The following is a 12,786-nucleotide window of genomic DNA, read 5'->3' as shown; positions in this document are numbered from 1 at the left end:
AAAAAATAATCCTACCAACAATCAGTAAAAGGTGAATTAACTCAATAAAAATTCTTGAATGAATGCTACTTGCTTATTTGAGTAAAATACAACTATCCAGGAAGATTTCAGTCTCTTTTTTTTCCCCGCTTATCACTATTAATCATTGGTTGGAGTCAACATTTTTGGCTTCCTATAGGTAGAACAGGTGGCAACAATCTTTTGGCCAACACGAATACAGTATTTATAAACTGAGAAATAAGTGGATAAATATTTCCTTCTAATTTCAAATCTTAGAAGTCTAGTTACAAAATAGAAATCGAATACTGCACTATAGTTTCTACTATTAAAAAGTTCATGATGCCTATTAAGTAAAATGCAAATTAAAGACAATGAATATGAGAAATAAATGTTAGATGGACTGTTGCCATCATTTGGTTTCATTAATTAGAAACAGACGATTTCCTTAGCTGATTTTATCTAGTCACAAATGTCCAAAAGATTCAAAGTGTACGCTCTCTTGCTTAAATAATTATACTCACTTCTTAATATTGAAATGAAGCTAGATTAAATTTCCATATAAGATAATCTCCCTCCTTTGAAAAGAGACAATATCAGGAGAACATATATCAGAAAGTATCCCTGGTTCTTGGAAGAAGAAAGTAGTTTGAAGAGGAAGGGGAAAGAACAAAGAGAAAGGGGTAAACTCAGTAAATGAAACTGCTAATTGGCTAGTTACTATTTTGATAATGCATCCTTCTGTTACATAGAAACCGCTTACTTTAGTGTTGTATTGGCAAGGTGAGTCAGACTGAGTCAAAGCACCTCCAGCAGCTCACGCTTCTGCATACTTCGGTACACACACTAACAAATGATGTACAAGTTAAACTAATGTTGCAGTGTTTGGTCTCTCTCTCTCTCTTTCAAATTATGACTTTAAAAGAACTATACAAACTGTAATAAATGCTAAAACACATTTTTTTATGCAGCAGTCCACGGTTATAATAAGATAAAGGGAGGGAGGAGCACAAGAGAGAGAGCTACAATTTTCTCATATACTAAGAATCCTCTAATAGGGGTTGAAAAAAATATATAATGTTCCCTGGTCTTCAAAATTAACATCATTTATTCCAGAAATTAATCATATGCTGATCTGTTATTTTATTAAAAGTGATTATGAGCATTAGCTCATGATAGGTTTTTATTTTATACTTATGTACTGAGCACCAGCAAGTTGTTCAGCCTTCTCCTGAGCACGTGAGAGACATTACTGAATAACAGCAAGAGGATAGTTCCTGCTCTGGTGGAGCTTAGAGGATACTTGAAACAGACAGACAATAAATAAGGAACATGATAAGGAAGTTATGCAGTATGTCTGAAGATGACTAGTGCTATAGGAAACAAGCAGAATAAGGGAAACAGGAAATGCGTTATCTCTGGGAGGGTAATTTTATGATTTCAGGGGTTAGAGTAAGCCTCGGAGAGATGATGTCAGAGCAAATTCTTGAATGAGGTTGAGATAAGAATTAGCCTTCCAGGTAGAGAGAAGAGTCTTGCAGGTAGAGGCACAGGTAATAAAAACTCTAAGGTGGCTTTATTAAAACAGATAAACAATAAGGCTCTACTTGACAGCACAGGGAACTATACCCAATATCTTATATAACCCATAATGAATAAGATATGAAAAGGAATATATGTGTAAATGAATCACTATGCTGTACAACAGAAATTAATACAACATTGTAAATCGACTATACTTCAATTAAAAAAAATCCATTCATCACATGGTAGCTAACCAACTGAAAAAAAAAAAAAACTCTAAGGTGGGAGCGTACCTTGGCAAGTCAAGGGACAGCAAAGAGTTGGAGCACACTGAATACGGTAGTGGGAGCATTTATACACATAATTTTTAAAACACTGTAGTGCCAAGCATGGTACTAGGCATAGTGTTTTCACAAGGATGAAAATCAATTTACATAGGAAACTAATCATTAATATTCAGCTTAATTCCAATGTTATAAAGAAGAATAGCTAACTAACAAAAACAGATACATAATTTATTTTAAGTGTAATGATAAGATTAATTCTTCACCCTTTCATTTAGTGAATATTTATTGAGTTCATAAAATATTTCAAGCACTTAGTTAAGTGCAAACGATGGTGAGTCAATGACTTCATAGATTTTATCATCTGGTAGAAGCCAGAAAGTAGGATTTAAAACATATTCTACAAGTGCTATGAGGGGGGAAATACAGTGTGCTCTGGAAATCCTTAAGAGTTGGTAATCCAGACTTGGGGACAATGAAAACTTCACTGAAAAAGTGAGGTTTTCACTTGCAATGTCAGGGACAGGTGGGAGCTGGCTTGGTAAAAGACGGTGGGTAGCAAGTTTTCTGGAAGAGCAAATGCCACCTGTAAAGATCGGAGGGGAGAGAGAGGGTCATGGGGATCATCTCCCCTTTAATTAGCAGAAGGGCATGATCAGGTTTTCTAAAATCAGGAAGACCATTCTGACAAATGTAGAGAGTGTGTTGACAGGAGCAAGATGGAGACAGAAAGACCAGTTCAGGGGCTACTGTGGTAAATCGCGCAGGCAGTGAGGGAGGCCTGACCCACAGAGTGACAGTTAATACGGAAAGAAACAGATGGATTCCTGATGTAGTTAGCAGGTGGAATGAATAGGTAATGAATGAATAGGTGTAGAGGAAGAGGGAAGAAGAGAAGTTAATAACAGCGCTCATGGTTTCTGGGGTTGACCAATAGATGGAATGGAGCCATTTGCTAAGGCCAGACAATGAGCTGGTCTGGGAGCAAGGAAGAGAACTGGCAAGGTCCGTGTTATAGTTGGTTTATTGTGTCTGTAAACACCTGTGCTTCCTCCCGCTAGCCAACACACAGTTGTCTGTATGAATCTGAAGCTCAGAAGAGACTTAAAAGCACAGAAAAAGCTCAGAGGAGACAAGGACAGATATTTCATTAGAAGAGAAATAAATAAATTGGTGCCTTGGCACAACATGTTAATTTGTATGCTTTATATGCATAATTCAGATTAAGCCATTTTTTCTCTATAAAGAAAGAAAATAAATATTTGACAACATTTAGACCATTTTAACTGCTCCTAAAAGTACACAGTAAGATGATTTTTAAAATGTAAATTATATTTTATTCCATGGTAATTTTTTCATTATTTCATCCAGGAATATAAAATGATATGTAAGTAGTAAACAGTGGTTTAGCTTAAAACATGCTTTTTTCATTTTGCTGGTCTTTTAAAACAACTGTACTCATCATTATTCCCTCTTTATTTAATAAAGGCCCTGGTTATTGGTTTTACTTAAGATAATATTATCCGAGTGCGAACAATTACATGCAGAAGGTTATTTCAAAAGAAAACACAAAGGGTAGCTAAACAAAGGCAACCATGAGTAGAAATAAATTTATAGTGTCCCTTCTTAGATGTAGATGTTCAAAAAGAGAAGCCTGGATTAACATAAGCCTGTGTAAAGAGGCATGAAATTGAACACGCAAAGTCCGAAGCAGATGGCTGTCATTATGAGCCCTTCTACCTCCTTCAGTATCACAGTGCATAAAGAAATTTATATTAGTACCAATTAATCAGTATTATTGTATAAGTTTATTAGCAGGTTACTGAGTTAGCAAATGTCCTAAGAAGGGCAATGTTTCCAAAGTTTAAAACAAAATCGCCTGTACTTGGAAAAAGCAAATATAATTGTTTCAAAACCATGGATTTTGGACTCTGTGACCCAGTTTTCTTCCTTGTTAAATGGAGTTATTATTAATACATAACACAGAGTACTGTAGTAAGAATTAAATGAGATAATCCTTGTGAAAGTCTTACCAGAGAACCCAGTATTAGAATCTAGGACTGAATCTTAATAACTTAAAAGAGACTCTTAGTAACTGAAAGGGAGTCAGAAGTGATGAAGTCTACTCCAGGTATTATAAAGGGATGGAAAATGGAGACTTATCAGAGTGTAATTAAAAGCAGAGTTTGGAGAAAATTAAAACTGGCTCATGCATTATACTCCACCACGACAGAACTCCTCAGATGCAGGTTCACAAGACTGGGGAGAATGTTAGGTGCGGGCTGAGATGTGACTTCTGACGAGGCATTGCAGTTAGCCTGTCTCTGATCCATCTGGGCAGGTTTGTGGAGAAGAAAAGAATCTGGATGCTATTTTAATGCAAAGGGAGGGAGAGTATTACAAGGTCTCCTTTGCAGCTCTGGAGAGAGCTGAAGTCAAGGTCCAGAATCGATGAACATAGTGTTGGGTTTATGAGGAGAACAGTAGGTTGGTGTAGGCGCCCCACCAAAGACGAGAGTCGGTCTACTTCAAAGAAAAGCCAGATTCTCTGTCATGACACGCGTTTAAACACATGCTTGGATTTGAGTACTATTTTAAAATCATGAGCAAAACGTGTGTGTTGCTTATGTATATGTGCTAATGGCCTATCATCAAAGAGTTTTAGATTATTAATTCTCTTATTATACTACAGTGTTGATTTACTGAGATTCTATAAAAGTCATATATTTTAATGGGTAGATGCCACTTACATAAAAAGATCTTTATCCCATTTATAGATCAATTTTAGTTGAAGTAAGAGTTAATACATTTGGTGTCCTTTTCTTGTTTTCTGATAAACAAATTTTTTGGTATCTTTAAATTTTAAGGGAATGTGGTATCATAAGGCTGGAGATAAAAATTTGTGCCTAATATTCTAATACTATCTTTCTAGGAAAAGAGGTTTGGATTGCTGTCTAATGAAGCTACTGCCTACCAGAACCCTGCAATGAAACATAGAGCCTCCAACTCTCCCACGCTCATCACTAATCCGGTGGTGAAAGGAAATGAGAATGTTTCATTTGCTTTGAAAACTGACAGCCTCAATCCCTAAAACTCCGATTTTCCACATTCAAATCTTTTGCTGGATATTCCTCCCTCTTCCTATAATTCCACGTCTCGTTTTAGCTTCACTGATGACAACCACTTCTCCGTACTGCAGGTATTTCCCAGATTTCAAAGGATTACAAATATTGTTACTTTTATTGTCCCCATGGCTCCAACACTTCCCAAGGTATTTCCAGCTCAAAGAAACAGATACACTGTAGCCATTCAGAGAAAAGGCAGAATAGGAGTGACTGTTGTTAACCTCTACAGAACACATATGCCTCAGCTCCTCCCATGAGACTCAACCGGCTTCTCAGAAACCCACCAGGTCTTCCCACAATTCCCTGTGCCGACCAGATGTACCTGTCTCTTGATGCTACAATATAAAGCTGTATTTTGCTTATTGACTGAGGTCATCTATCATGACAGTGCATCTTCATGAATACAATTTTATTTTATTAAGCACCAGTGCTTTATATCTGGCCTCAACAGCATACTGTGTCTTTTAGGCAAAGGAAAATACAAACCTTCTCACAAGGAGAGATTAACCCTACTATTAGATGACCTGTTATTCCTATTAAATAATTGTGTAACTATAAAAAGTCCGTAACAACAGACACTAGGGGAATAGGATGTTGATTCCAGGATTTAAACAGTTGATGAAAAGATACCTTTAATATAATTTCCTTGATATTCCTTCCAACTCCAGAGACAAAATGTCTAAAGTCACTTGGATGTCTGGTAAAGCTGTCACTGACATTCACGGATACATGGATATATATCTTCTGCAGGGCTGAAAAAGGTCTTAATGAGGATGTCTGGATACAGTTGAGCTCATTTAGGCACCTGCTTTTTTGGTCTACTTATCCATGCTTATCCAACTGAGCTGGTATTAGCAGGAGAATAAAGAGATCTACAGAGTGCTTCAAAAATACTGGGCATCTTGCACAATTTTAAACGTAATTTTTGTTAAGTTGTCTTGATCCACAAGCATCTGAATCTCTTTTGTAGTTTTTTGTTGTTCTATCTTGATGAGGACCATTCTGTGATGAAATTATGGCATACAGTAATCAAAGCAAAACCACAGCTCATTTTGTTAAATCATACCAGGCAATAAAAAAATTACAATAAGCTATCTTTAGCATGGAAAACGGGGCTAAAAATTAAAAGAATCAACTTCTGGTTGGAGAATCAGTACACACAAATTCAAAAACAAAAGAGTGTGAGACAAATATCACGCGTGAGTTTTATTTTGCTTTAGCAGGATAATAGCTGTTTTCGATGTTTACTTAACCTTTGTCTCTGGCGTAGCGTCCGCTGACTTACCTGCAGCTGGAGCGGACCTAAGCCCGGCGTTGCGGCGGCAGCAGCTGCCATGGTCGTTGGGATCAGCTGAACAGGGTAAGGGTCACCTACGGAAGAGAATCACAGAAGCGTCAGCACCTTTTATCTACTCTCCACCTGCAAATTAAACTCACGCATTCACTCCTTCCAAAAGCCTGCTTTTGTGCGCCTTGCTGAGGCCTAATGAAAAGCGCTATTGTGCAGCTTTTTACTAACACTCTTTTCACAATTCTGGCTGAGAGAGGAATGTGAATAAAAGGCACAAGCAATTAAGGCGGAAACCTCATCCTTTTTTCATGATGTATTTAGGAAAATGGGAGGAAAAAGTGCACACTGATCAGAGGGCTGCACTTTATTACACACACACACCCCCCCCCCGATAATCCTGATAAGACACACCGACTCCTTAGCGAAGTTAAAATGTTATTAGACAGGGAACTTAACTAAACTTTAATCTATTTTAACAAACTAGACGCTGAAAATTTAGGCCAAGGAGCTTATCTTGTGAATGCTACGTTACTGCCTCGATTCAAATAACCTCTTAAATTTGTCTTCAGGACAAATTCATCATAAAGAAAATATTTAATGCATCTTTAAAAGTTATATAAAATATTGGTTATCTTTATTATTCCAGAGACAAATGTTTATAAAATAAACTGTAAAGAAAACAGAACATAGTTTCTCCCTCAAGGGACTTCTGTTTGTGGGAATGTTGGAAAAAATAAAATTTTAGTAATTCAAATTAAAGTTCTATATATATGATCTATATACATATAGAGACACACACAAACATATATACACATACAGAAGACGTATGTTTTTGATGCAAATAAAAATTTTTTCCCACTTAGTAAAGAGATGCAACAGACTTTTTGCACAGAACCCAGTGACATGTTATTTGAAATATAACCATAGCAAATAATGGAATTTAATAACTGTAAGAGCAACTTTCTAACATACAAAGGTTTTTTTAGAATTCTAATTTGTGAAAGCTTGTTGAATGTCAAATGTATGGAAATATAACTGAAAATAACTCATTAATATATTCACTCAAAAATATTTATTGAGCACCCACTATGTGTCAAGCACTGCTGTTGATACTAGAAAGAGAGGTTTAAAGAAGACTCATGTTCAGAGGTAGATTTAGTGGGAATTTACTGAAGCTTTCTTTGGGGTTCTGGGAAGGGTCCCCAACAGTGTGTTCACAGGGTCATATGTTTTTATATTCGTAAACTTCCTCAATTTTTAACTCTGTTGTGATTTCTTCTTATAAATGAATATCCTCTTTTACACTTTATATATATATATGAAAATCACATATATACAGTTATCATATTTTTATTCTTAAATAAGGTCCCCCAAATTGTATGTTTCAGGCTTCAAAATACATGAATCTACCTCTGCTGATCGGGCCTTACAGCTTAATAGGAGAAAAAGATGGAGATAATTCAATGACTAGTATAAAATATAATGACTAGTAGGACAGGGGAGTATATAATGCCATGGACTACACTGAGAGTGCCCCAAACCTGGTCTAAAAGGTCAAAGATGGCCTCTAGGATGAACTCATGGTTAAGCTGAAACTTGAATTAAATGAAAGTTAGCCAGGTAAAGAAAAAAGGACGAATGTTGCAGGAAAGAAAATAATTTTTGTTAAGACTCAGTGTCAAATGCGAGTGTTATATCACAGCCCAGTCCCTGAAATGCTCAAGTACAGATAGAGTTCAGGTGGGAAAGCAGAGATAAATCAGGCTGGAGAGGGAATCAGGAGCCAGATTATGTATTGCTTATAAACGACATAAAGCAGATAAAGTGTATCTTATGGGATAAAGGTAACTACGAACATGGGAAAAAGATGGGTTGAGTAAAATCACTTGGTTGGAAGCTGTAATCTATACTAAAAAGATGCAAAACTCTGTATAGTATGTAACGATGGCCTAGGTTAGGGTGGTGATGTTGGAAGGAAGAATGATGGAGAAAGTCAAGTGATAACTTAAGAGACAAAACTGGCAAAACTTAATGGCTGTTTACATATGAGAGTAAGAAAAGACTCAAAGATGACTCCCAAGATTTTTCACTTGAACAGCTGACTGGAGAGTGGAACTATTTGTTGGGTTTGCAAATATGGATGAGAAGCAAGATTGCCAGGTTGAGCCTGTCAGGGTGGGGAGGTAAAGGGGAAGGAATAAAGAGTTCTGTTTGAGACGTGTTAAGTTTGGTATTACTATCAGATATCCAAATAGAGGTGTTCACTGAGGCACCTGATAAACATGTTAGAATGTTAGGGCAGAAATCTACATAGGAGACATAAATTTGAAAGTGGTCAGCAGATATCTGGAGTTTAAGCTCTAAGCCTTCATGAGACCATTTAGAAGTGAACTGTAGATAAAAAAGAGGTCCCAGGATTGGATTATGGGCTATACCAACATTTAGAGTTAGGGAGATAGGTAATTAGCAGAAAAACTGGGAAGAACTGTAAATGGTGAAGAAAGATTTTCAGTAAGAATGATCAGTTTTATCAAATTCGGGACTGAGTAATGAAGTCACTGGTAATTTCAGCAAGGACTGTTTCACTGGAGTAGGGGAGGGTGTTAATTGGAGTGAGTGTGATCAATAGAGAATGACTAAAAGAAAGGAACTGGAGGCAGTAAATGTAAATCCTTGCTTTCCAAAGTGAAGTTCTCAAGCGCAGCTCTGGCATCACCTAAAAGTTTGTTAGAAACACAGAATTTCAGACCCCACCCCAAATTTAACGTGGAAGGCAGGCTCTCAGATGACTCTCACTTCTTGGTGTTTCGTCCTTGTGCAGTTCAGTTCTCTGCCCTGTGGGCTGGGCCTAGTAACTGCCTTGTCATCAACAGAATAAGGCAAAAGTGCTGTGATGTTACTTTTGAGATTAGGTTACAAAAAGACTCCGACTCTGTCCTGCTTGCTCCCCCGTCCCCCTCACCCCAGCTAGCAGCTATGTTGTGAGCTGCCCTATGGAGAGGCTCACACTGCAAAAGACTGATGTCCTCAGGCCAACAGCAAGCAAACACACAAGGCCTGCCAACAACCCAAGGAGGGAGCTTGGAAGCAGACTCCTCCCCAAGCCAAGCCTAGAGATGACCAGAGTCCAGGCCAGCACCCTGGTCTCAGTGATGTGAAAGATTCTGAGCCTGAGTGGGGCTGTGTCCAGATAATTGTTACTTTAAGCCACTAGGCTTTGGGACAATTTGTTAAGGCAGTGAGCATACACCTTCTGAATTAGAATTTAAATTGTAACAAGATTCCCAGACTATCTGTATGCGTTTGAGAAGTACTGAAACAGACAGTTTCAGTGAGGTGTGTTGCTAATGAAGGATGAGTGGTTAAGAAAACTTTACTACAGAAGTATACACTGGTAAAAATTGGAGCATGCTTGTATGCCAGTGAGACAGATCTAGTATACAGGGAAAAAAAACATTGGTTATACAGGAGAGGAGACAACTGATGTTACCTGGGAGGCTTTACTCGTCATTTAATCCAGAAAACACTCTATCTGGTTTTATAAAGAAAAGTTTAAATGTTTAAAAGCTGAATTTGAATTTATGCAAACTAGCTGAAATAGCAAATATTACAGTATGCCTATTAGAATTGCCAACTTAAATACTTGAAATTCTGTAGTTCATTAATATTCCTTATTTAATGAATATAATGTTAAAATTACAGCAAAAGTAAGAGACTGTGGTGTCTTCACAGTGATAATCCATTTATATAATTTATTTCCCCTGTTGAAAATCAATTAATAAGCACTCATATCATCTACCACGTGATCAGAACTCTGCCAGGTGCCATAGGAGACAAAAACAAGGAAACGCACAGAACTTGGTCTCCAGCCATCTGCTACCTGCCTGGCTTCTCCAAGGAAAGCACCTGTCTGGGCAGTAGTGCCCATGAGTGGGCGCTGTAGGAGCTAAGGAAGAACTAATTCCAGGCTTCAGTCTTTAGAGAATGAAGATGGAAATTAAGAGGGAGTTTGGCCTGGAAGATCTGACAGGTGAGGAGGGGCGAGCTGTTTCAGGTAGGGTGAAACGCAACATAGCATGAGTGTGACGTGCTGAAGACATGGAGGGAAAACCAGTTTAACTCACAGGTGATAGAAGAAGGTACAGGGAAGAGAGAAAGCAGGAAGCTGGGAGAGTGTTCATACTCCAGACCTGAGGATATTTGGACATAAAAGGTGATGGATATGAAATGAAGTTTTACAATATTTACAATTTTAATTAAAGAGTTTAAGTAATAGGAGGTCTTAAAGAAGACCCCGGATTCAAACCTAGAGATACAGATTCACTCATAAATTTGGACTGATGGCAAACACCCACAAAGGTGTTTTGGGTACTTTCCAATTACTAGCATCCAATTAACAACAAAATTTGTATTATATGGGCATTAAAGGTCATTAGTTAAAAGTGAGACTATTCCATAACATTTTTAAAATGCATGTACATGTTAGAATCTTTTTAAAAATTTTTATGTTTTGGCTGTTATTTTTTTGCGGGGAGGTAATTATGTTTATTTATTTTTAGTGGCGGTACTAGGGATTGAACCCAGGACCTCACGCGTGCTAGGCACACACTCTACCACTGAGCTGTACTTTCACCCTCATTATTAGAATCTTATCATTTTTCATCTCCTGCATTCATGGATGTATATTAATGAAATGAATATAGTTGTCTTTCTTTTGAATATGTATACATACGCATAATATAATGTTACAAATAATTTATATGTGTGTTATGGGCTGAATTGTGCCCTCCCCACCAAGTTTTATATGTTGAAGTCCCAAACCCTAGAATCTCAGAATATAACTGTATTTGGAGATAGTGTGTTTAAGAGGCAATTAGGGCAAAATGAGGTCATCTGAGTGGGCTATAATCCAGTATAACCAGTGTTCTTATAAGAAGGGACAACCATGTGAGGATAGAAGTCAGGGAAAGGCCTCAGAATGAAATCCACGCAGTCTGACACCTTGATCTTACATTTCTAGCTCCCAGAACTGTGAAAAAAAAAAAAAAAAACTTCTGTTGCTTAAACCATCCAATTTGTGGTTTCTGGTCATGGCAGCCCTTGCAAACTAATACAATGTGTTTGCCATATACTGTTTCATATCAATGTGTTTGATGATTAAGTGAACTGGAGAAAACAAAAGGCTGGCAGCAGGAATTTTAAAAAGTACTACTGCTATTATGTACCTGGAATCATTTATAGTTTCCAAGATATAAATATCAACTAATTTCAAAGGTTTGTGCCTAAGGCACCATATTAATGCAACCATCTCCACCCAACATACAGACATACATAAATTGAAGTGTATCTACCTTACTATCAATTTTTAGGGTCTAGAATATCCAGAACTAGTTCGACTGAAATTTGCCCCAGTTACTCAGTAAGTACAAATACAGTAACTGTGAAAATGGCCAATACAGAAATTTAATTATTAATTAAAGAAATGAAAAATATATGCATGTGTTCCAAAGTGGACATAGAATATATAAGACTTCAAGACCAGGTCAGAGGTAGTTCTTAATGGCAAAAGAGAAATTCAGAAACAGCTGGGGATAAAAATAGATCTTTCATTGAAGTAAATACTGTCATCTATTTACACCATCCCTCAGTTAACTGCACTAAAAATATTACAACAGTTTTATTTTGTAAATACTTCATGAGATACTTACTTAGTAAAAAGTAGATAATGGAAAATTCGGACTTTTAAAAAGTTCAAACATGTGTAAGCTATTCAAATTGACTTTCAACTAGTTAGAGTAATTTCTTTTGCTCTTTCCTAGGTTTTAACCATTTGAACAGTTTTTCCCTAAACCTTTCCAAAATTAATTTGCTTCTTATTTCAAGCCAAGTATGGAAAATTCTAGCTCAAAACTAAAACTTTTCAAGAAGTTGAAAAATAAACTGAGGTACATAGTATCTGTTGATACAAATGATATAGCTAATATTAAATAACCCAATAACCCCTTGGAAAGCATGTTACTTATATTAGTAGTAAAGTAATGAATATTTAGATAACGATAATCTCTAGTGACACTGAAGAGTCTCTCTCTGTTTTTTTTTGTTGTTGTTGTTATACACGGAATAAGAAAAACAACATTTTCCAGTAAGGTTATTTAAGCTGAGGAAGATAGTCAAAAGCAAGTATGTTCTTATCCAGGGTCAACTTCACAAATCTTTTCATCCACTGAACCAATATAAAGGATCTGGAAAATGTTGTGGCACTATAAAAACTAAAATGTATCCACATCTACAATCCCTGCCTAGGAAGAGTTCCTAATAAAGCAAGGGAGATAAACAGATCCAGTAATACAATGAGCAAAGCAGACCAGTGGAGAAGGTAGTCCAGAAACCTCCAGAAAAGAACTTTACCTGGAAAGAGCATCAAGGAAGGTTATTATTATTATTATTATTATTATTATTATTATTATTATTGTTATTATTATTATTATTATTGAAATATAGTCAGTTTACAATGTTGTGTTAATGTCTGGTAGTGATTCAGTTATACATGTATATTCCTTTTCAT

The 12,786-nt window shown here is 36.6% G+C and overlaps 1 protein-coding gene across 11 annotated transcripts in view; it reads right to left on the bottom strand.

Annotated features, from left to right (window-relative positions):
* SOX5 (SRY-box transcription factor 5) overlaps positions 1-12,786 on the bottom strand; it is a 903,217-nt gene that overhangs the window by 92,630 nt on the left and 797,801 nt on the right. For all 11 annotated transcript variants that reach the window (XM_032473064.1, XM_032473061.1, XM_032473062.1 and 8 more), the window contains one exon: positions 6,216-6,301. In XM_032473064.1, coding sequence (XP_032328955.1) covers positions 6,216-6,301 — 86 coding nt within the window. The remainder of the gene's footprint in view (positions 1-6,215; positions 6,302-12,786) is intronic.

The sequence above is a fragment of the Camelus ferus genome, chromosome 34 (assembly GCF_009834535.1).
Source record: "Camelus ferus isolate YT-003-E chromosome 34, BCGSAC_Cfer_1.0, whole genome shotgun sequence".
NCBI classification, from domain to species: Eukaryota; Metazoa; Chordata; class Mammalia; order Artiodactyla; family Camelidae; genus Camelus; species Camelus ferus.
Note: the sequence above shows the minus strand (reverse complement) of the source record. Positions and strands in the feature narration are given on the sequence as shown.